Source organism: Camarhynchus parvulus, chromosome 4 (assembly GCF_901933205.1).
Source record: "Camarhynchus parvulus chromosome 4, STF_HiC, whole genome shotgun sequence".
In the NCBI taxonomy this organism is placed as follows: domain Eukaryota; kingdom Metazoa; phylum Chordata; class Aves; order Passeriformes; family Thraupidae; genus Camarhynchus; species Camarhynchus parvulus.
In genome coordinates, this window is record NC_044574.1 from 3,103,783 (window position 1) to 3,128,458 (window position 24,676).

General features: G+C 52.6%; 2 protein-coding genes and 1 pseudogene across 2 annotated transcripts; all 3 read left to right on the top strand.

The window, feature by feature from the left end:
* The first annotated feature begins 272 nt into the window (after positions 1-272).
* On the top strand, positions 273-18,005 carry UBOX5 (U-box domain containing 5). The gene is made up of 5 exons (XM_030948298.1): positions 273-335; positions 9,886-9,982; positions 11,158-12,334; positions 15,208-15,369; positions 17,301-18,005. Exons 2-5 carry the CDS (start codon positions 9,929-9,931, stop codon positions 17,510-17,512), a joined length of 1,605 nt encoding a protein of 534 aa, XP_030804158.1. The 5' UTR covers positions 273-335; positions 9,886-9,928; the 3' UTR covers positions 17,513-18,005.
* FASTKD5 (FAST kinase domains 5) lies at positions 287-9,189 on the top strand. The gene is given in 4 exon segments (XM_030947396.1): positions 287-335; positions 5,136-6,132; positions 6,135-7,564; positions 9,118-9,189. Coding segments are annotated over 3 exon segments (2,460 nt in total). The 5' UTR covers positions 287-335; positions 5,136-5,174.
* Positions 486-594, top strand: LOC115903798 (annotated as a pseudogene).
* Positions 18,006-24,676: the final 6,671 nt, after the last annotated feature.

Below are 24,676 nucleotides of genomic sequence, written 5' to 3' on the forward strand. Positions count from 1 at the left end.
CAAGCCCTGCCCAACCTGGCCTTGGGCACCGCCAGGGCTCCCGGGGCAGCCACAGCTTCTCGGGCCGGTCCCAGGGTCGGGGCCTCGGGGCAGCCATGGCGCCCCAGGCCCGTCATGGCGGCGCCCACTGTGCCCCACGTGACTCGACGCTATCACGTGATTTTTCCGGTATGTCACGTGGCCTTGAGGGGACGGGGGCACGCACCCCTGGCGCCACCCGCTGGCTGCGCGCGCGCCGGGAACCGGAAGTGGCGTCACCGCCGCGCGACCGGAAGCGGCGGGAGGAGGCGAAAGGGGCAGGAGGAGGCGGCGGCGGTGGCGCCGGAGCGGCCTCGGTGAGTCCCGGCCCCTTCCCATGCTCATCCCCGTTCCCCAGCCCCTTCCCTTCTCCCCGAGCCGCCCCCTCAGCCGGCGGGGCCGCCCGCGTCCTGCTTTGGGCTGCGCGGCCCCATATACCTATAGGTGTATATTGATACAGGTGTATTGCTTATGGCCGTACCACCCTGAGAACGCCCGATCTCGGAAGCTAAGCAGGGTCGGGCCTGGGCAGTACTTGGATGGGAGACCCCCTGGGAATACCGGGGGGTGTAAGCGTTTGTTCTAAAGGAACGTTTGAGGAACTGGGGCTGTTCAGCCTGGAGAAGAGGAGGCTCAGAGAGGTGACCTGATTGCTCTCTACACCTTCCTGAAGGGAGGTTGTGGACAGGTGAGGTCTGTGTCTGACAGAACCAGAGGACACAGCCTCAAACTATGACAGGGAAGATATAGGTTGGATATTAGGAAGAATTTTTTCATTGAAAGAATAATACTGGAATGCTCTTCCCAGGGAGGGGTAGAATCACCATCTCTGGGTGTGTTTAAAAAAAGACTGGCCATGGCACTTGGTGCTATAGTCTGGTTGAGGTGTGAGGGCGTAGGCTGGACTGGATGATCTTAGAGGTCTCTTCCAACCTCATTATTCTGTGACATGTGTATATGTGTGTGTGTTTGTGTTTGTGTGTAATGTGTGTGTTTATGTTTGTGTGTTATGTTTGTGTAGTTGCAGCCATAGGGGTGAATAACGGGGCTGGGGCTTCCAGCCCTGCCCCGGGAGAAGGGAATTGCACGGAAATGCTCCAGGGCTGGAGCCCCTCTGCTCTGGAGCCAGGCTGGGAGAGCTGGGGGTGCTCACCTGGAAAAGGCTCCAGGGAGAGCTCAGAACCCCTTGCAGGGCCTAAAGGGGCTCCAGGAGAGCTGGAGAGGGACTGGGGACAAGGGATGGAGGGACAGGACACAGGGAGTGGCTTCAGATTGAAAAAGGGGAGATTTGATTAGGATATAGGGAATTAGGAATTGTTTCCTGTGAGGATGGGCAGGCCCTGGCACAGGGTGCCCAGAGCAGCTGTGGCTGCCCCTGGATCCCTGGCAGTGCCCAAGGCCAGGCTGGATGGGACAATGGGAGGTGTTCCTGCCCATGGCAGGGGGTGGAATGAGATGATCTTTAAATCCTTTAAATGATCCCTTTAAATCCCTTCCCACCCAAACCATTCTGTAATCTCAGAAGAGAAGGAAAAAGCACAAACAACCCAAAAAGTGACAATTTTGTGCCCTGACACCACAACCTGTGGGAAAATAAAATCCCTTTTGTGTTGTTCCCCTCTCCAGCCCAGCCCAGGGGTTCACTCAGGCTCTTGGCCAAAAGGAGCTGTTTTATCCCCAATATTTATCCCCTGTTCACTCCTCACACATCCCAAGGAGCTTCCCTCTGGAAGCACAGGGTCAGGGGCTTCCAAAAACCCCTCAGAGTGTTCCAGAAGCCCTGACAGCATTTTTGGGATGCACCAACCTCCCCTTGCACAGGGCTGAGCCCCTGGGCTGGGTGGCATTCCCCTGGGAATGTTCTTTTCCAGCTGTGACACCTAAACAGAGGTGTTCCCATGCCTGAGCAGCTCCTCCAGGGGCATTCCCAGCTTGCTGGGCCCAGCTCCAAAATTCCTTGGGGCTGCTGGATGTGAAAATTGTGCAGAGACCTGCCCAGAGCTGGGGAGGAGTTGGGATGTGAGGTGGGAGGAGGAAGGGAAAGGAAGGAATGCACATTCCTAAATACAGCCAAATTGTAAACCTAATCACCCATATAAAAAACACTTTCCACTAAAACCCTAAACAACAACAAACCTTTACCCAAATCAGACAAAAAATCACTCATACAATAAACCAATCAAAACAAAACCAAATCTAAAAAAACTACTCTACAACCAAAAACCACAGTTTATCCTAAAACCTTTAACAAAAAATACCTGGGGAGACTTGAAAGCCAAGCACTAAAATTTTAAAGTCAAATCTACAAAAAATCCAAAACCAACTATCCCACAAAAAATAAAAATTAACAACTTATAAAAAAATTAACAACCTATTCAAAAAAAAAGGAAGGAAAGGAAAAGGAAGGGAGAGAAGGAAAGGAAAATGAAGGAGGGGAAGGGAAGGGAAGGGAAGGGAAGGGAAGGGAAGGAAGGAAGGAAGAAGGAAGAAGAAAGGAAGGAAAGGAAGGAAAAGGAAGAAAGGAAAGGAAAGGAAAGGAAAGGAAAGGAAAAAGGAAAGGAAAGGAAAGGAAAGGAAAGGAAAGGAAAAAGGAAAAATTGCTCAAGGTGAAAAGAGGTAAATCCATGGAAGGTATGGGTATGAGCTGGAGGAGAAATGAGCTGGAAACTGGGAAGATCAAAAAGATTTGCCCAGGGGTGGGAGAAATAATGGAAAAATCACATGGAGCAGCCCTGTTGCCTTTGAGGGTGCTTGGAACTGTCTTGTCCCATCCCAGCCTTGCTCAGCTGTGTGTGGTCTTCTCTTTTTGGCTGGATTTGGAGCAAAGGAGGAGAGAAGCAGCCTCTGCACTGCCTGGATTCCCAAGTGTGTCACAGCTCCACAGTCAGTGCCTGGAGGATATTCTCAGCAGCACATTCAGAGCCTTCCCCAGGCCTTTGATTGATTCCCTGGCTTTGAACTGGGGCTGTTGCTGCTGGGAGGGGCTCTGGGAGCAGCAGGGCTGGATTTCCTGGGGAAAATCACCTTTCACAGCAGGGAGGAGCTGGTTTATATCAATAACCTGGGTCTTGTTAGCAGAGAAATGGATAAAGACACTCAAAAGTCGAGTCAGACAAGGAAATCTCTGGGAAAAGCTTGCCTGGATCAACCTCCTCTTGTTCAAGATGATTTTTGGAGCTTGATCCAGTCTCTCTAATGGTCCAAGCTGTGTGAGGTGCTGGAGGAGGAGATGTTGGAGGGATTTCTCCTTCCCCCAGGCAGGTGCAGTCTGAGCTTTGTCCCCTGTCTCCAGCATCTGTCACCTGAGGCCACTTCAGGCTGGACACCACCGCCAGGAGAGCCAGGAATGATCATTTTATCAGACATTCCTTGAGCTGAGCAGGAGAACTTTGAAATCCAGCTCTTGGTTTGTGTTTTCCTGTCCAGCTTCTGAGGAGGCTTTTCCATTCCCTGCCCCTCAGACAGGCAGGAAGGGGCAGAGCCTCTCCTGCCTGGCAGGATTTGACTCCTCATGCTGGGATGGGACAGTCACAGCCTTGGAGCAGCCTGGGGGCTGTGGGACAGAGCCTGATCTGCTCCTGGGGCTGCCTCAGGGTGTTTGGAGACACAGATCAGGTGCCCAGTGGGTTGTTGAGCAGCTCACAACATTTACAGATCATCCTAAAACCACATTGGCCTCTTTTGTGCCCTCATCCTTGCATGGCTCTCTCCACAAATCCACATTTCATTGCCCAGCTCCATGTGGGACTGAGGGGTTTTTATCCATCACCTGTGTGATGGATATTTGGCTGGGGTAAGGATTTGAGGGAAAAATCTGACACCTGGTGCTTTATTTTATTTTTTTTATATCAGCATTTCAAGGGTGGTAAACAGGGCTCAGTGCAGGCTGGCAGCACCCAGCTGGACTCCCACGGATTTCTCATCCTCACCCTCCGAGCTGTCGCTGTTTCAGGCAGGAGTTGGGAAGGCACCAGCCATTTTTAAACATCCTGTACCCTAAAACTCTGGGAAATGCTCTCAATTCTGAAGCTTAAAGCTCTGCTCCTGGCATGTAGCATCACGTAATGATTTGTGTTACTTCTCCCCTGCTCTTCCCCCACATTTCTTCATTTCTCCAACCTCCATCTGCAGGTTCTGGGCCAGTTTTCACTCTCTGCTCTGGTTCTGAGGAGATTTTGCTCCACATCCTGCCTCCAGGTGCAAAGGGCTGTGTGGCACCCTGGATATTTGGACAACTTCTGAGGTGGTGATCAGTGATTCAGAGCACCATGACCAAAGCAGCAGAATGCTCTGTCTGAACACACAAAGCCTCTTGAAGCTGCAGCTCTTCTCCAAAAACACATTTTCATTGTTCAGAATGAAAGAAAAGCAGCTTGGCTCTCTTAAAAAAAAAAAAAAAAAGTTTTTTTCTTAACTCTCCTAGTCTGTGCCAGGTTTCTTGTGTCTGCTGAGTAGCAGATCATGCCTGGCTGCCTTCTACTCCAAGCCCAGCTCTCCTGGGTGCTCATCCTGAGCTGCCTTTGCATGAGGTGACATTCCATGGTGGCTTTGCAGGGACCCAGCTGCCCTGACCAGTGCCACCTCCCTTTGGGTAGCTGAAGGATTGATTAAAAGGTGCTGCCTGTGAGGTGGAGTGTAGGAATGTGCCCTTTGTTGATGGAGTGACAAAACTATCTTTTGTCTCCTTAAAAAGGAAAGAAGCTTAGAAGTTTGTCTCTTCAATTAGGTGAAAAAGGCATCTCATAGGACCTGGGGGACTTCATCTCAGACTTAAGGATGGCTAATTGGACAGGAGCCAAAAAGTCCCACCTGGGCAATTTATTAGAAAAAGAAGAGAACAAAATGAAATAATCACTTTTGTGAGGTGTTTTACCAGGGGCAGGAGGGCCTCTTGCACCTGGATCGGTTTTTCTCTGTAAAGAGTTTGTTATTTTGCCTTTTATTAAAACCTTTTTGTTTCCAACAATGCCACAGAAGCCATCCTGCTGATTTTATGCCTTCTGAGGTAGCTGAGCTATCTTGGGTGTGAAATAGATCTCCAAGAGCTTATGAGAGCTGGCTTAAGGAGACTCCTATTTCAGTGGAGGCCACTGACTCTCCATCTGCCCTTTTTTCAGTACCTGGAAGCAGTTCTGAGCCCCACTAAGTTGAGACCCATGGCTACGGTGCTAATGTGCCGAAGATTGCCCAGGCTGAGCAGGGTGACGGCGATTTCCACCGCAGCCAAGCGTGGGAGCAGCAAAAGCAAGAAGGAAAAGAGAGCTAAACCAGGAGCAGCCAAGACTGGGACTCAATCAGGGGCTACAATCCAGCTGCTGAAGCCCCAGGACTACAGAGTGCTGTACAATCCAGCTGCCTATGCCAAAGGCAGGGCTGGCTCCCAGCAGCACGGGGATAGGGACAGCAGCCAGGCACTGGGTGACACGTTCACCAGCCCTGGCACTGCACAGGCTCCACTGACATTCCCCACTGCCTCTTCCCAAGCTTTGTCACCTGGCAGGAATGCCCTGCCCAAGCCCAAGTCCACGCTCCTGGAGCAGACCAGGCTGTACAAGGAGGAAACAGAGAAGGAGAAGCGGGAAGTGCACGACTCCAAGGAGGACCCGCGCACATTCCAGAAGGGCAGGCCTGAGTACAGAGCTCTCACCTGTGACAGCGCTGAGCCAGCACAGCCCCTCCCTGCAGAGGAAGGGGACTGGATTTTACAGAGTGTGGCTGGCTGTGAGGGCAGCCCTGGGGTTCTCAGGGATTATTTCCTCAAGCTGAGCCATTTGCCGGCGGAGCGCCGCGCGGCGCTGGGGTCCGATGCCAGGTTCAGTGCCCTGTGTCACCGAGCTGTCACGACCATCAGGCTGTTCAGCACCCCAGATCTCATCCACGTTTTAAAGGCTTGTGTCCCCTTGGCCATGCCAGCCTCCCACCCCCTGCTCAACGCGTGCGAGGCCGAGTTCTGCCGCCGGGCGTGGGACATGGGCCTGGAGCAGCTGCTGCTGGTGGCGGATTGCTGGCGCTGCCTGGACCGCAGCGTGCCCTCCTACCTGGGCATTCTGTTCAGCTATGCCAACCTGCACTGGAAGGACGTCACCCTGCCCCAGTTTGTGCAGCTCCTTTACATCATGGCGAAGGCCGGAGGTCGCCCGCGGACTTGGCGCAGAAGGTGGAGAGCACCATCCTGAAGCACTTGGACGCCTTCACCTTGGAGGAGCTGGGTGCCATCTGCTTGGGGCTCTTCAAATCCCTCAGTGGGATTTCTGAGCACGTCATGAGGAGGATTGCAGACAGGGTGGCCCTGCAGATGGAGGACATGAGCACCTACGCCTTGGTGAACGTGCTCAAGATGCTGCGCTACACCCGCATGGACCACCTGCCCCTAATGAGGGAGCTGGGCAGGGTGATTCCTGCTCGGATCCCCGCCACAAACATCCAGGGCATCATGCACATCACTCTCACCTACTCATCCCTGCACTTCTTTGATGAGGATGTCTTGGCTGCTGTTGCCGCCTCGTTGCCTTCCAAGGTGTCCTACTGCCGGAGCAAGGATGCTGCCAAATTCCTGTGGTCGTTTGGGTGCCTGGACTATGAACCTCCCAACGAGGAGGAGTTTTACTCCAGCCTGATAAAGCAATTGCATGCAAAATTCCATGAGTTTAGCAAGTTTCCAGAGCATCTCCTCACTGCTCTGCTTGGCCTGGCTTTTGTCAAACGCTTCCCAGAGGAGCTGATAGACTTTGCTTTGAGGGAGGAGTTTGTCCAGAAAACCAGAGGTAGCAAATATGAGCTCCACAAGGACCTGTTCACCCTTGGTAAGAGCGTTGAAATCGAGTGCCCCACCTACCAAGGCAGCCACCTCACACCTGAGCTTTGTCAGGAGCTCACTGAGATGGTCTCAAGCTTTGCTGAGAGGGAAATCTACGTCAGGCCTGAAATCGTGGAAGCCACATCCCTCCTGGAGAGCATGTTGGGAGGCCCTGAGTATGTGAAGAACCACATGATCCTGCCCCACACCAGGTCCAGCGACCTGGAGGTGCGTTTGTCTGCGGATGGACGTCCCATCCCTTTCAACTTCAAGGACCCTGTGGCAGCCAAGAAGCTGAGAGACATGGGAGTTAATCTGACAGATGATTTGATGTCTCAGCTCATACAGGGGAGAGCTCATAACCAGAGTCCCACAGAGGTGGGGAATGGAGTCAGGATTCCCAGCCAGGAGAGAGGGGACACAACGTGTGTGGGTGGAGCTCTTTCTGCAGGTGCCACATCCCAGGCTGAGCCTAAAGCAGGGCTCTGGCAGTCTGGGGAAGTGAGGCTGGCACTGCAGGTGTCCAACAGGAACCACTTCTGCTACGGCTCCAGGCGGCTGCTGGGGCTGCACTGCCTGAAGCGGCGGCAGCTGCGGCTGCTGGGCCACGCCGTGGTGGAGCTTCCCTTCTGGGAGTGGTTCCCTCTGCTCAAGCGCACGCGCTCCGAGAAGATCAGCTACCTCCACTACAAAGTCTTCTGCCCAGCCTGCTCACCAGGGCTGTGGTACTCCCCAGTCATCTCCATGCTGGTACTGATAAAACTGATGGTGCTCGTTATGCTCTGTGTGGCCATTTCTGCTCTGGTGATATCTGTACTTCCCATGCTCTCCCATGCTCAGCTACCTCCACTACAAAGTCTTCTGCCCAGCACTGCTCACCAGGGCTGCCTAGTGGGAAAAGAGCTTCCCCTGTGCATCTCCATGGCTGAGTACTGGATAAAATGGTCTCTGAGTGTTGGCTCAGTTGTGCTCTGTGTGGCCATTTCTGCTCTGTATTTCCCGTGCTGTCCTTTTGTACCTGGATCCTCAGATGCTTCCACCACAAATAAAAGCTCCTAATGATTCATTTTTCTCTGTGGTTGCTTCTTTCTCCGCCCTAAACGAGAGTGGTTGGATTTGGTGCCTCTGTGAGAGCAGGAACTGAGGGTATTTAGTCATGAGGCTGAGCTGGGTGCCAGCAACACACACAGAGTTATTTCCTTGTGTTTCCATCCCCGTGGGGCTGGGGCTGAGGGCACAGCCTGGCTTTCTCCTTTAGGATGGAATGTGGATATTGAGTGGGACTGAGGCTTGAGGTGCTCTGACCTCAGGACATTCATTTCATGCTCCAAAGACTTTATTTGCTGTCCACAATGCAGCAGCTCCATAGTCCCACACAGGACACCAGGAAGAGTTGTGGTGACAAATTCCAGACAGTGTGGTTTAAAATTCCTTGTTCAAAACCACTGAGGATTTTTTTCAGGTCTGTGTTTCAGTGCTTCAGCCCAAAGATCTTTGTTCACCTTAGGGAAGGCACACACTGAAGAGAGAGAGTGAAAAAGAACCCCAGCCATGGGTAAAAGCAACTCAGTGACTCGACTTTTGCCATGAGATTTGTAGCAGAGTCTTTCAGCAGAAGGGAGTGCAGTGAAAAAAATAGAAGAAAATATGAAGAAAAGAATCCATTTTCTTACTGAGGTATTGAGACTGGAAAAATTAACTTAAGTCTCTCAGGGTCACAAGCAGGAGAAAATCCTATAAATTACCCCTACAGAGCTCCTCATGTTGCAGGAGAAGTCTTCAGCCCAGGAAAGAGAGCAGAGATAGAACAGGGGGAGAATCCTGAGTTTTCCCAAAGAAGGGAGCAAGGAGCGTTGGTTTGCCACTTGTCATAACACCAGTGCTGAGGGCCAAGTGAATTTTCCAAATTTGGTTCAAAATGAGGCAAAAAGAGCAGTTTTGAGGCACAGCCTGTAGTTGAACTCAGTCTCCTACAAGATGTGAGTGCCAAAAGTCAGACCAGGTTAAACAGTTCCCTGCTGGCAGCCCAGTTCTGGAAACCTCTCAGACTCAGAAAACCAGGAAGGTAATGTTGGAGGAGAGTTGGTGTGTGCTTGTCCTGCTCCTTGAGGGGCAGGAATTGCTCCTGATGGCTGCCAGACCAAATTTTGGCATAGAAGTCCCTGTTCCTCTTGTAAGGTTCCCACCTGCTTCATTTTCAAGGCATTGTAACCAAGCCCTGCTCTCTGCAGGTGTGAATTCCATGTTGGGTTGGGGTTTTATCTGTGGGATTTGTGCTTTGAATTCCACCTTTCTCCTTGCAGATGCAGCACAGGGAGCTCATTAACTCTGCCTTTTTCCACGTGCCCCCAGAAGGCCAATTCCATTTGGGCTGAACCAAGAGATCAGTGGAAAATCATTAAAGAGCTGCTTGTTCTTGAAGGAGGCAGCGAGTCCCTGATTTGCAAGGTTGCCCAGGGCAATGACATTTTAAAGCTGGGGTTAACATGAGGTTAAAGCTCTCACCTCACAGATAATTTCATTCTTAAAAGAGATCTGAGACAGCCAATTCCAGTCAACTTTTTTTTTTCAATGGGAAAGAAGGTGTGTTCAGTTGAGTTTCTTTAATGAATGCTGGCAGAAGGATTTGGTGTTGACATTTCCCTCAGAGCTATTCGGTGCCCTCTGCTCCCTTGGAGTTATTTAACACTAATTATTAATATTTGTGGTTAATCTTGACTCACTGTGACAGCCTCCTGTGCTGTGCTGGAGCTTTTCTACACCTACAGAACTCCTGCATCTTTGATAAACCTTCAGGTCTAACTGCTGGTCTGTTCATAGGTGGTTTTAGTTAAAATAGCCATTTGCTTCTTGCTTTTTCTCCACATGTTCACTAATTAATATTAATGTGACTTTTTTTCCCTCAATCTCATCTCTCCACCACATTCATTTGGTTTTTATTGGCTTCACCTCCTGGACTCAGATCTGAGCTGCATTTTAGGAAATCCCAAGCCTGTAACTCACCCAAAACACAAGATCCTTTCACTGCTCATGGATATTCACTCCCTTTATTTTAATATTTTTTTTCCAAGCTGACTCTGATGCTCAGCAAGTGACCTCTCTCCAGCTGCCAAGATGGTAATAAACGTCTGTCTCCCACAATTCAAGCCAAGAATTCACTGCAACAAGGTAAAACAGCGAGGAGGGGGTTTTGGGGAGTGGGAGGGATGCAGGGATTATATGGAATTATCCTGAGGGGGAGCTGGTTCACTGCTCCTCTGGGATAATCAGCATCACTGCTCTGATGTGGCGCACACTAAATACTGGAGGGAAAAGCCCCAATTTTGCAGGATCTCATAACCAGACAGCATGATGTGCTTCCAGGTGTAAATTCTTTGACTTGAGATCCCTTTTTCCCTGCAGCATTCCCTCTGCCCATTGGAACTCACAGCTCTTGATAATGTGAAATTATCAATTAATGTGAAGTTGTGAAATGATAACTCGGTGAAGTTACTTTCCAAGTAGTTCTGGTTTCACTCAGCACGTCAGAATCTCTTTAAGAAACTCAGTTTTCATTCAAATCTGGTTTTTAGTTGTAAGTTTCCACACCAACTCACCACAAAATCCAGGACAGCCTTGACTTTGTAAGTTCTGTGCTGCTGGAATTTCTTGTGGAGAGACCCAGCCATGCCACAGAGTTTGGGTGTGATTGTCGTGATCAAGACCATATTAAACAGGTGGATTAAATAGATTTTCCTAGTTTTTATTTGTCCATTCAGCAAGTGCTGCAAATTTCTCAGTGCCTGGGGCTTCCAGGAAAGGGAATGGATTGAACCAGGCTGCCCAGGAGCAGAGCAGAGGGTGGGATTGGATATTCCAAACCAGACCCAGCCTGGATTGATGGATCTCCCTCAGGGATAGGTGGGGTGGCTCCCAGAGGCTGATTAACACCCAGAGTTCCTCTGGGGCCCTGTAACTGTCATTCCAAGTGCATTTCCACGTGGATAAGTAGGCACAAAGAAAATCAGGAGATTCCCACCTGAAAAGGGAGACTGGAAGAGGAGACACACTCATCCTCTGCTCCCAGCCACCCTCTCCTCCTTGACTTATCTCACCAAAACCACGAATTATCCCTAATTTTCCACTCTTCCAGCAGTTAGGTCTGCCCATGGACACAGAGGTGATGGAGGAGGGTGGGGGTGGAAGGAGTGGTGGGTCTGCTCTGCCTGACAGCGGGGTCTGAGCTGCACACAAACCTCAGCCTTGGCTCCTGTTCGATGTCATCCTGAGAATCTCTGGAGGTGAAATTGCCTTCCTTGTGTTTCCTTGCTCCACCCTGACCCCAGTTTTGGTCTGGCACGCAGATCTCTGCCGATGGCTACGAGGTGGAGAACCTGATCTCCGAGGACCTGGCCAGGAGGAACCGCGGCTTCCGCAGCGAGTACTTCATCAAACCCCCGGTGCACGTCACCATCTCCTTCCCCTTCAACGTGGAGATCTGCAGGATCAACATTGACGTCTCCTCTGGGGGCTACCAGACCTTCTCTGGCCTGGAAGTTTACACCTCTACCTCATGCAACAAAACCTCTTGGCAGAGCCCTGAGGGGCAGTGCTCAGGTCTGGCCGGGCAGCCTGTGTCGGACAAAGACACCTTCACCCTGGTGGGCAAAGCTGTCTTAAAAAATCAGAGCAAAGTGACTTTTGGCCACAGAGGCTTCAAGCCAAGGCCTCCCTTCCATCAGATGGAAAATGTTTTCTCCTACCCCGGCTCGGTGTCCCAAGATCTCTGGAACAAAGGGCCAGCCTCGCTCAGCAACGTGTCCCACCTCAAAATCTGCATCACCCACGTGGCCGGGGGGGGCCTGCCCAGCATCAAGAGGCTGGAGGTGTGGGGACAACCTGCCAAGTCCTGCCCACAGGAGGTCATCGAGGGGGTCTTCCAGGTGGCCTCCCAGTTCCTGGCCCAGGACGTCGGCAGCCTCAAGCCGGAGCTCTGGACGCCGATGGAGAGCGACTGCGTCCCCTTCAGTGCCAACGAGCAGCAGACCCTGCACAAGCTGGTGGACGTGGTCCAAGACATCCCTGAAGAATTCCTGGACCCCATCACACTGGAGATCATGACTTTACCCATGCTCCTGCCCTCTGGGAAAGTGATTGACCAGAGCACCCTGGAGAAGTGCAACCGGAGCGAGGCGTCCTGGGGCCGCGTCCCCAGCGATCCCTTCACGGGCGTGGCCTTCAGCCAGCACTCCCAGCCCCTACCTCACCCCACCCTCAAGGCCAGGATAGACCACTTCCTGCTGCAGCACAGCATCCCTGGCACCAACCTGCTGGGGAGGGCTCACTCCTCGGAGGGCCTGGTGCCCTCCTCCATCACCATGTCTTCTCTGAAAAGGAAAATGGACTGCATGGATCAGGGCTCCCTGCAGCCGCCCTATTTTTCTGCTACAAACTTACTTGTCACTTCTACCTCAGAGAACAGTGCTAAAAAAATGAAAACTGACAGTGATTCCCACTTGATCCAGATGGACTGTTCCACAGGTATCGTGGCTCCCCAGGTCACCTCTGTTCCCTGAGTGTTGGGACAGCTCCAGGTTGGGGTTTCAAACCAGGACAAATCCAGTGCCAAGTTCCCATCACACCTCTAGAAAGCTTCCAAGCTGGTGGAGCTGGGTCATTTCATCCACCTCCCATGTTCTTGTTCAGTGTTTCACAGTTCAGGTCACCCCATTCCCCTTTTAGTTTGGATTCCCTTTCTCTTCCTTCCATGTGGAGACAATATTTTCCTCACCATCCTGAAGTTTCTTTATCCAGGGGGATTTATTGTGTCCTGCAAAAACAGGAAAAGAAATGTCTGGTGCTGCAGTGGTGATGGCACAGGGAGTCCTGGCTCTTCATGAGGAGGGAGGTGGGAAGGAGAGCAGGGATGGGACACAGAACCAACCACAGCAAAGGAATTGCAGAGAACAGGGACAGCTCAGCCTGGGAGAGACTCGCACAGAATTTGTGGGTGGTTAAAGCAGAAAACCTGGCAGAGACTAAATGAGACAAGAAATGTGTGACTGCAGGGGAAGGGAAAGGTGCTGCTTTCCCTTCATCCATCCTTCTGTCAGTGATGCTGGGAATGCAAAATGTCCTGTAAATCTGGAGACAAGGAGGCTCAGGTGGGACCTTGTTGTTGTCAAAAACTTCCTGGGGCCAGGTGGGGGTCGGGCTCTGCTCCCAGGGATCAGGGACAGGAGGGAGCAGGGGTTGCACCAGGGGAGGGTTGGGTTGGATATTGGGAACAATTCTTTCACAGAAAGGGTTGTCCAGCCCTGGCACAGCTGCCCAGGGCAGGGGTGGAGTTCCCACCCCTAGAGGGATTTAAAAGCCATGAGGATGTGGCAGCTGGGGACAAAGGGTGTAAATCCAGGTGTGGGTATTTCATGGTTGGCTCTCTGGGCAGGTAAGCTCAGTCTCCTGCTCTGCTCTAACCCAGTGTGGTCTGTGACATGTCAAAAGGTGACCCAGAGCTGCTGAGACCTGTCCCTGCCTTCACCCTTCTCTCATTCTGCCCAAAAACATTTTGAGGACAAAGCTGAGGAGGCTGTTTGGTTTTAAATAAATTCTTCAGTTGAAAATAATTGATGTCGGGTGGTACCAGGAAGAGTAGGGAGAGGTCAGACTGCACCTTTCTGCTCTGATCCCTCAGCCTAGAGCTCATTCCCTGTTTTAGGAGGAATCTTTGGTTATTTTGGCTGTGGAAATGTGGGACAGCTCCCACCAGGATGTGCCCCAGCCCCACAGGAGCAGGAGCTGCCCTGTGGGTCCTGGAGCTCCCGGGGCAGCCGTGTCCATACATAAATAAAAGCAGAGTGCTCAGCCCATGGAGCTCATGCTTCACTGGCTCATCAGCCTTGATTGGTGGAGGAAATGTGCAGCACCAATTGTGAGCTCTTCCTCTGGGAGCTGGATTTAACAGAATTAGTGATGCAGACAACATTCTCTTAATGCTTCATCTTAATTAACGCCGTCGGTGCTGCACAGGGCAGCCCTGCAGGGAGGGTCCAGCCCCGGCCCTGTGGCTCACAACTGGGACAGAGGGGGAAAAACAAGTCCTACAGATTTTATTAATGGTTTAAATGTTCTCTGTGAGCTGCATGGAGCAAGGCTGGGAGCTCTGGGGTGGATCCTCAGGAGCCAGCTGAGGGATTTCAGGGAAAAACAACCTCCTGGGTTATTTGGAGTTTGGCCCTTTTTCAGTCATGCAACTTCTACAGCTCCATGGGAGGAGGGTGCAGCCAGGTGGGGGTCAGGCCCTGTTCCCAGGGAACAAGAGGAAATGGCCTCAGGGTGTGCCAGGAGAGGTTTAGGGTGGTAATAGGGAAAATTCCTTCATGGAAAGGGTTCTCCAGCCCTGGCACAGGCTGCCCATCCTGAAGGTATTTAAAAGCCATGTGGCTATGGCACTTGGGGACATGATTTAGTGGTGGTCTTGGCAGTGCTGGACTCCATGATCTTGGAAGACTTTTCCAACCTAAATGATTCTGGTCCTTTATAAGTTGGCACTGGGACACCACATGAATGGTGGTGATCCATAGGGCATTTCCACCTCCAGGACCCAGAGGAGATGAGGCACTCCACCCCAAATCCCAGCCCCTTGGTGGGGAAAAGACACCTTTCAACAAAACAAGTGGCAGGGCTCCTAAAATCCTTCAAGGTTCAGAGCCAAGGCAGTGTTTGCATCACAGATTCTTTTTCCCAGCATCTGCTTCTCCATCTTTTTCTTGTCTTTGCAGACCTGATGTTTCCCTTTGCAGACCTGGTTCTTGTGTTTCCCTTTGCAGATTTGGTCTCTGTTTCCCTTTGCACACCTGGTTTATCTATTTCCCTTTGCACACCTGGTTTATCTATTTCCCTTTGCACACCTGGTTTCTCTCTATTTCCCTTTGCACACCTGGTTTCTCTATTTCCCTTTGCAGACCTGCTCTCTGTGTTCCCTTTGCAGACCTAGTGTTTGTGTTTCCCTTTGCACATCTGGTTTCCATTTCCCTTTGCAGACCTTGTCCCTCTGTTTCCCTTTGCAGACCTGGTCCCTGTTTCCCTTTGCAGATTTGGTTTCTCTGTTTCTCTTTGCACACCTGGTCTCCATTTCCCTTTGCAGACCTGGTGTTTGAGTTTCCCTTTACAGATTTGGTCCCTGTTTCCCTTTGAAGACCTGGTGTCTCTGTTTCCCTTTGCAGATTTTGTCTCTATTTCCCTTTGCACACCTGGTTTCTCTGTGTTCCCTTTGCACACCTGGTTTCCCTATTTCCCTTTGCACACCTGATTCCCTATTTCCCTTTGCACACCTGGTTTCTCCGTGTTCCCTTTGCACACCTGGTTTCTCTGTTTCCCTTTGCACACCTGGTTTCTCCGTGTTTCCCTTGCAGAGCTGGTGTCCCACGAGCAGAAGCTGTCGGAGAGCTTGGACTCTGCCCTGACCTCTGCTCTCAGCTCCATGCCCTCCTTCACGGCCAAGCTGATGAAGAGCCAGCAGCAGGCTCCAGGAGAGGGGGGCTGCAGCACGTCCTGGAGCCTGGGCACAGCCCTTGGTGAGCAGCAGGCACCTCTGGAGCACCTTTGGGAGCTGGGGCTGGGATAACAGGGAGCGTTGTTCAGACCTCAGTCTATGACATATTCAATTTAAAAATATTTCATTGTCTCCCAGCAGGCTTCACTTCACAATCCTTGCCTCTGTCTCAGCAGTTTTGCTGCTTTATTCTCCCTCTGAGGCAGGTCAGGCCTTGCTGACCCCCACAAGGGATGGGATGTTGTCCATGCCCAGGGTCAGAGCAGGCTGTGGCAGCAGTGCTGTGATTTTCCTGTGTTCTTGGCTGCCCCAGGCTGATCTGGGATGGACACAGTGCTCAGCCTGCTCCAGCTCAGTTCAGAGAGTTCTCAGAGCTCTGCAGTTTGGGCTGAGAGGTTCAGTGGTGCCTGTGAGCAGTGTGGAGCAGGCTGGGGAGCTGCCAGTGGGTGGAGGATGAGTCTGGTGTGGGCATGCTGCAGGAGAGCTGTAAATCCAGCAAATGCTGCAGCCTTCCAGTGTTTCAGAGGGCCTTGGAAAAAAGAGGGAGAGTCAGTTTTTATACAGACTGGACAAGGGGGAATGTTTATAAACTAAAGGAATGGGGTGAGATTAGATACTGGGAAGAAATTGTTCCCTGTGAGGGTGGGCAGGCCCTGGCACAGAGTGCCCAGAGCAGCTGTGGCTGCCCCTGGATCCCTGGCAGTGCCCAAGGCCAGGTTGGAAGGGGCTTGGAGCACCCTGGCATAGTGGGAGCTGTCCCTGCTCATGGAATGGATGGGTTTTATGATCCATTCCAACCCAAACCATTCCATGATTCTTTGAAACCCCATGTGACATCCAGCCCTTAGCAGGAGCAGGTCACAGCAGCAGCAGCAGCAGCATCCCAGGCCAGCCAGGTGTGTGTGCCCAGGATCCCAGCAGGATGGAGTGTCCATCATCCAGGCTGCTGCCCAGCCACCCTTCCAGCTGTGCCTGCATTCCCAGAATGATTCCTTTTGGGTGCAGGGAAGCTCTGAACCTTCAGATGTCCCTCCCCATGTCCTGGCTTCTCTTCCCCTGGGTGAGGCTCTGCTGCCCATGGCTGAGGAGGGGCTCCACAGGGACCCTGGGAAGGGCTCTGTCTGTCTGTCTGTCCATCTGCCTGTGTGTTTTTCCCTCTCTCCCCCATCCCCAAGCAGCTTTTGCTGTTTCACAGTGACATTCAGCTTCTTCCTGCTGTTTGAGAGCTGAGCTGGCTGGCTGGTGTGTGACAGGAATGCAAAGTGACCCCTCAGCTGCTCCACCTGAGAATGGCTGTGGAAAAGCTGCAGGGAGGGTGATTTAATCTCAGCAAAAGCGAAAAGCCCTTTTTTACAGTCATCTGTCCTCAATTAAAAGCTTGATTGTGGCAGTGCTGATGTGATCCATCCCTTTCTGAGCACACCATGCCCTGCAAGCTGGACCCTTGTGGTGATGACAGGGAAGTGGCACAGTCCTGAGTCACAGCTGTGCCCTGAGTCTGCAGGACCTGGGGCACAGCCTGCACTTCTCTCACTCCCTGCCTCACCCACTTCTCCTGTCCCTTTGTTTCAAGCTGTGCCAGGGGAGGTTCAGGATCAGACATTGGAAAGGGCTGCCCAGGGAGGTGCTGGAACCACCAGGAAAACCTGGACACGGTGCTGTTGGTTCACTCAGTAATCTCTGAAGTTTCTCCCAACCTGCTCTGATTCTGATTCTGATTCTGAGATTTTCCAACCTGCTCTGATTCCAATTCTTTGATTTTCCAACCTGCTCTGATTCTGATTCTGATTCTAATTCTGATTCTGTGATTTTCCAACCTGCTCTGATTCTAATTCTGATTCTGTGATTTTCCAACCTGCTCTGATTCTGATTGATTCTTATTCTGATTCTGATTCGGATTCTGATTATTTTCCAACCTGCTGTGATTCTGATTCTGTGTTTCTGCCTTTGCAGAGCACGGCAGGAGCAGCCAGAACCAGGGATGTGCTTCCTGTGGCAAATCCTTCTCCTGCTACTTCAAGGCCGAGCCCGTGTACCAGCTGCCCTGCGGGCACCTCCTGTGCCGGCCCTGCCTGGCCGAGCCCAGGGCTCCGGCATCCCCCATCCACTGCGGGAGCTGCAAGAGGGCAGCAGCCACTCACGACGTCAGGAGGGTTCATTTCTGAGCCCGGGAGGACGAGAAGGAGCTGCTGCTGTGCCCCGTGTCCACAGGGAGCCGCCCAGGAGCCGCAGAGCGGAGGAGAGAGGACTCTGTCTAGTGGAGCTTTTGGGGGGGGTTAGAGCCCGAGGATGACAAAAGCCATAGCTTCTTTATCAAGGAATATGTATTTATGCAGGACTGGTCTGCAGCACTGCCCCGGGGCTCAGAGGTTTAGCACAGGTGCCTTTTGGACCAGCTCAGCTTCCCAACCCCACCCCTGCGAGTTCACGCCACGTTTGACCAGCAGCCAGCCGGTTGTGGAGCAGGTAAAAGCCCTTGTGAGTGACAGCACACACAAACTCCCTCCTCTGACCTCCTCCCCTTGCCCACCTGGCCCTCCCCTCTCTCATCCTGGAATGGGCGGTGGCTGAGGTGGGAGGAGCTGGCAGTGATCTCACCCTGCTCATCCAGACTCTTGTAGAAAAGCCATCCCATCCCACCCTCTCGGTTTATGTCGTGTGAGCAGCCCAGCTCCTGGCTGGCTGATAGACATTTAAGCCTTAATAAAATGTTTAAAGTCAGGTTCTGTCTGTCTCTCTCTCTCTGGCTGCTAATTGGTTTCATCCTGAGGCTTAATGGTGTCATGGAGTGAATCTTTTGGCAGAGGAGGAAATAAACAGGCTGGAAAAAGTCAAACCGACACTGAGGAACTGCAGGCAGGGGGCTTCAGAGAGAAAAGAGCCAGACAAAAAACAACTTGGATATGTTCTGTTCTGGATATGGCAGGGTAAGGTGACATCAAAGGTTTGTCACCTCCTCAACCCCCTGCTGGTGCCACTTAATTGATGTTCTGGGCCATAACGAGCCTCCAGCTGCCTCAGCTCACCTTGGTCACACCTTTATTTGCTCTCCAGAGGCACCTGAGCAAAGTTGTGGTGTTCTGGCACAGGAAGGAGCTGCTCATGGCCTGGAGCCCAGCTTTGTGCTGATCCTGACCCTGTGACTTCACAGCCCATCTCCATTCCCTGCAAAAATAGAAAATCACACTTCTTAAAATAATAAACACTTAGAAAATAGGCACCAAATGCCTAAAAAGCCCACGATTCAGAGGCAGTGAATGCACTCCATTGCAGTGCTGGCGTCGTGTTTGCAGTGAGCCATCCCGGGCTGATTCAGCTCTCACACCTCCCCCAGGGAAGGGGGAGGATCCCAGAGCCATCAACCAGAGCCAGCAAAGCCTGGATGCTTCCAAAGCCAGCGGTTCTGACAAGTTTCTGCCGTGCTCAAAAGTTCCTTGTGTTGTCCTGAGGTGGGCAGGGATCCAGGTGGGAGCCATCTCAAATTTCCTCCATCTCAAATTTCCTCCATCCCAAATTTCCTCCAGGTTCCCTTTGTTCTGCAGGGAGGGGCAGGAGCCAGGTGGAGCAGGGGTGGGAAGGGAAGGGAAGGGATGGTGTTGGGACATCAGAGCAGGGCTCATCTCCCCCTCTCTGCAGGTTCTCAGAGCCTTCATCCCCCAATTCCTCCTCCTTAACCCTCTGACACCCCTGGCAGCACATTTCACCCTCTGTGTCCCCTCTTGCAGGGGATCCAGGGATGAATTTCTCTCTGCACCCACATTTTGGAGCTCAGGGAAGGATCACCTGCCCCAGCTGGGTGTGAATCCCCCTGATCCCAGGGCACTGAGACCCCTGTGGGCAGCAGGGACCCTCTTGCACCCCAGGGTGGTGGTGGTGACGCAGAGCCAGGAATTCCCTCTGCCTGGACCCACAGCAATCCCTGTTTGTGACAGCCCATGGGTGACATGAGTGTGCTGGTGCCAGCCCCAGAGGTGCCTTTCATTTTGGTCTCCCCTCTCCCAGTGCTTTCCCTGCCTTCTGCTTCCTTGGAGAGGAGGGGGAAGAGGCAGGAGAGCCGTGGGTGGCACTGATGGATCACTCTGGGGACAGATTCCTGCCCTGCACCCCGATGCTGCAGCCCAGCCCCTGGGTTTGGGGTGTTTGTGCACCCAGGGCTCTCTCCCAGCCCCAACCCCATCACTCCCCTCCAGTGTCCCCTCCCAGAGCAGCATCAGTCAAATCAGCATCCCCCAAACCAGCATCCCTCCCTAAACCAACATCCCACAAATCAGCATCCCTCCCTAAACCAGCACCCCAAATCAGCATCCCTCCCGTAAAGCAGCATCCCTCCCTAAACCAGCACCCCAAATCAGCATCCCTCCCTAAAGCAGCATCCCCCAAACCAGCATCCCTCCCTAAAGCAGCATCCCACAAAGCAGCATCCCTCAAATCAGCATCTCTCCCTAAAGCAGCATCCCAAAAATCAGCATCCCTCCCAAAACCAGCATCCCTCCCTAAATCAGCACCCCCCAAATCAGCATCCCCAAAATCAGCACCCCTTCCTAAACCAGCACCCCATAAACCAGCATCCCTCCCTAAACCAGCATCCCACAAACCAGCACCCCCCAAACCAGCATCCTACAAACCAGCATCCCTCCCTAAACCAGCACCCCCCAAATCAGCACCCCACAAACCAGCACCCCCCAAATCAGCACCCCCCAAACCAGCATCCCTGCCCAATCTCCCACATGGATGCCACCAGCAGCTTTATTTCCAGCCCCAGGCCTGTGCTCTCCCTGGGAGCTGGGGAATGGAATTGATTGCAGCCTGAGCCATTTCCTCTCATGCTGTCCCTTCAAGATTTTTTTTGACAAATCCATCCCTTGTTGGTCAGTGACCTCCCTGTGTGACATCCACAGCCCAGCAGGATGGATTTGGCCCTGGAAATGATCAAAGCAGTGCCCCAGCCAATCTTGACGTTGCCTGTGCTGCCTTTAAAGAGGCATCAAAGCTGTTTTCCAGCTGTCAGGGAGGCAGAGGAGCATCTTGAGCTGTGCTGTGAGGGGAGGAGGGGCAGGATCCCCCTCCCCTCCATCAGCCACGGGGCCAGGGAGGCAGTGACAGATCCATTTGAGGAGCATTAGAGCCCCAGGCAGGGGCAGGGAGCTCTCCCTTGCCAGCCTGACCCTCTCCATGTGATGCCTTCAAGAAGCTTCTCCTTCCCTGCTGCATCCCCCTCCAGCCACAGAGAGGCAGGAAATGCAAAAATCAGTGGAATTCATCCCATTTTCCAACATTCCTCTTTTTTATCCTGATGGAATGTTTGTCACTAAAATCAGTGACATTCACCCCATTTTCCAGCATCCCTCTGGTTTATCCTGATGGAATGTTTGTCACTAAAATCAGTGAAACTCATCCCCATTTTCCAGCATTCCAGGTTTATCCTGATGGAATGTTGTTGTTCTCATTTATCCTGGTGAATCTTTGGCCCTGGGAGCTCTGGGTGCTGCAGCCAAGCTCCATCACCTCCATCCCTTCTCCTGCCTCCAAAACGGAGACAAAACCCCTCTGGGAAGCTCCTGCTGTTAATGAAGGAAGGGGGAGGCTCAGGTTGGATATTTGGGAAGATTTCTTCATGGAAAGAGTTTTCCAGCCCTGGCACAGCTGCCCAGGGCAGTTTGGAGTCCCCATCCCTGGAGGGGTTTAAAAGCCATGTGGATGTGGCACTTGGGGACATGCTGGTGGCCTTGGCAGTGCTGGGGGAATGGTTGGATTTGATGATCTTGGAGAGCTTTTCCAGCCTCAAAGATTCCATGATTTCCATGGCTGAGCCCCTCTGGCAGCCCCAACCCCTTTGCTGCTGTGGACAAGAGCTGGGGCTGTATTTTGGCTGAGCAAGGGGGCAGATTGGAGGCTGCTGCCCCATTCCCAATCCCTTTGGGATTTTCCCATTCCCGAGGGGAGCTGGGATGGGGATGGCAGCGCTGACACCCTGCTCAGTGCCCTGGCACCAGCCACAGCCTCTGGGGGCTGTCAGGGGAGCGAGAGCATCCTCTGGGGAAGAGCAGGGACGTGGCACAGCCAATCCATGCTGGGGACACAGAGAAGGGACCCTGGGGCTGCGGTTGGAGGATTTGGGGTCGGACTCTGAGCAGCTCCAAGGTCTCATTTGGGGGATGTGGGATGGGGGCCCAGCAGCACCCCGGGTACCTGGCAGCATCACAGCCCAGCAGGGCTGGCTCTGCCCACCACTGGGATCCCTTGTCCCATCACTCACCCCAGGTGACCCCAATATTTTCCTCCCAAACCCCCTTTTTTTGTGTTTCCCACCCCTTTCCCCCTCCCCATTCCCACCTCATCCCGCCCTTGATTCCCGTAAGTGATTCCGCCGCTGCGGAGCCTCTGCAACTCGGAAAAAACATTTTATTAACCTTCCTTGACTTTAAAGAGCATAATTACATTTTAATCTCATATTCCTGCGTTATCATTCCAGACACAGAGTCATTTGAATGCAGATCGTTCCCGGCTAATGTAATTTTACGATACAGTAATGAAGAGACGGAGCACGAGCCCCTAACACCCAATTTAGAGCTGACATTTGGGGCTCTTTTAAAGAAAAGTTTTCCCAGCCGAGGGCTTTTTGCGTCCTCCTCGGCCCTGCAACGTAAGAGGGTTTGGGCTCCCGCTGTGAAGGGATGGGTTTGGATGGGGAAATGAGGATGGTGTTGATGATGTCGGTGTTAAATCCCCCACGTGGGTGATTCAGCATCACGGGGCAAATCTGGGAACTCTGCCGCTCCCTCGGTCCCAGCGAGGGCTGAGTCAGGGGCTGCGGCCACCCTCACCCTCCTCGAGGGGAGGAAATGGCCCTGGTGTCACCCAGCAGAGCCCCAAAGCCCAGGACTGTCACCCCCCGGGCTGATCCGTGCTCCAAAATCGCAGGGAGCCCCAGCACTGATGCATAAAATGCTTCCCTGCCTGCCTCAGTTTCCCTTGGAGGATGCTCTGGGGTTCAGCTCCCTCCAGCATCGCTTCCTGAGGAGCTTTTCAAAGCACTTTGGAACAAACACCAAGGCTTTCCAGGGAGGATTGCAGTGGGATCAACGTTTCCTTTGGGATGCTCAGGCAGAGCAGCCCCTTCCCCACGTAGGGTAGCACCCTCTAACGGGGGCTGGGGTGTTTGTCCAGCAGAAAAGGGATGTTAATGAGGGGGAGAAAATGAAATGGCCCTGGTGTCACCCAGCAGAGCCCCAAAGCCCGGGATTGTCTCCCCCGGGTTGATCTGTGCTCCAAAATCACTGGGCAGGAGCTGGGAGTGGGCTGGGACCCCCAGCACTGATGCATAAAACGCTTCCCTGCGTGCCTCAGTTTCCCTTAGGGGGTGCTCTAGGGTGTTCTTGCTTCCTGTGGAGCTTTTCAAAGCATTTTGGAACAAACACCAAGGCTTTCCAGGGAGGATTGCAGTGGGATCAACGTTTCCTTTGGGATGCTCAGGCAGAGCAGCCCCTTCCCCACATAGGGTAGCACCCTCTAACGGGGGCTGGGGTGTTTGTCCAGCAGAAAAGGGATGTTAATGAAGGGGAGAAAATGAGGGAAAGTAATGAGGGCCAGGGGGAAAACAGGCTGATTTTTATGGTTCTCTTCTTCAATTCCCCACCTTATGTGAAAATAAGGATAAAACCACCCCAAAAGTGGGACCACAGCTGGCAGCACCCCCACATTGTCCAGCTCCCTCCCCAGACAAACCCTCCTGATCCCTGTGAGCCAGCCCCAGCATTTTCTTGGGGGAGAAGCAGAGGGTGGATACTCACAGGCACCAGATTCCTTTCTGTACATTAATTCCACATTGCTGAGGTTGCCCTCGGAAAAGGGATCTGGGAACAGCAGGAATGTCCATGGCTGGATGGGGCAGGGGGCTGTTGATGGTGTTTTCCCTGTACAGATGTTTGTGACAGCCCATGGGTGACATGAGTGTGCTGGTGCCAGCCCCAGAGGTGCCTTTCATTTTGGTCTCCCCTCTCCCAGTGCTTTCCCTGCCTTCTGCTTCCTTGGAGAGGAGGGGGAAGAGGCAGGAGAGCCGTGGGTGGCACTGATGGGTCACTCTGGGGACAGATTCCTGCCCTGCACCCCGATGCTGCAGCCCAGCCCCTGGGTTTGGGGTGTTTGTGCACCCAGGGCTGTCTCCCAGCCCCAACCCCATCACTCCCCTCCTGTGTCCCCTCCCAGAGCAGCATCAGTCAAATCAGCATCCCCCAAACCAGCATCCCTCCCTAAAGCAGCACCCCAAATCAGCATTCCTCCCCTAAAGTAGCATCCCACAGAGCAGCATCCCCCCCTAAAGCAGCATCCCAAAAATCAGCATTTCTCCCTAAACTAGCATCCCTCCCTAAATCAGCATCCCACAAAGCAGCATCCCTCCTGGGCCAGCATGCTCCAAACCACCCCCACTTCCCAAACCATCACCCCTTCAGAGCAGCATCCCTTCCCAAAGCAGCACCTCTCCCAAAACCTCCATCCTTCCAAGCCAGCATCAATCCCAAATCAGAATCCTCCAGATAAACAACCCTCTCTAAAGCAGCACCTTCCAAACCCCTTATCCCTCCCCAAATTAGCATTGCTCCCAGAGCAGCATCCCTCTGAAACCAGCACCTCTCCCAAAATCTGCATCCATCCCAAACCAGCATCACCCCCAAACCAACACCCTTCCCAAAATCTGCATTGTTCCCAAAACCACATCTCCTGAATGAACATCTGTCTGCAAACCCCCATCCCTCCCCAGACTGCATCCCAAATTCCACATCCATCCCAAACCAGCATCACTCCCATACCATCATCCTTCCCAAAACCTGCATCCTTCCCAAAACCACATTTCCTGAACAAATATCTGTCCCCAAACCCATATCCCTCCCCAGACTGCATCACAAACTCTGCATCCTTCCCAAAACCACATCTCCTGAATGAACATCTGTCCCCAAACCCCCATCCCTCCCCAGACTGCATTCCAAAATCCACATCCATCCCAAACCAGCATCACTCCCATACCATCATCCTTCCCAAAACCTGCATCTTTCCCAAAACCACATTTCCTGAATGAACATCTGTCCCTAAATCTGCATCCCTCCCCAGACTGCATCCCAAAACCTGCATTGTTCCCAAAACCACATCTCCTGAACAAACATCTATCCCCAAACTCACATCCCTCCCCAGACTGCATCCCAAAATCCACGTCCATCCCAAACCAACATCACCCCCATACCAAAACCTTCCCAAACTCTGCATCTTTCCCAAAACCACATCTCCTGAATGAACATCTGTCCCCAAACCCCCATTCCTCCCCAAACCAGACCTTC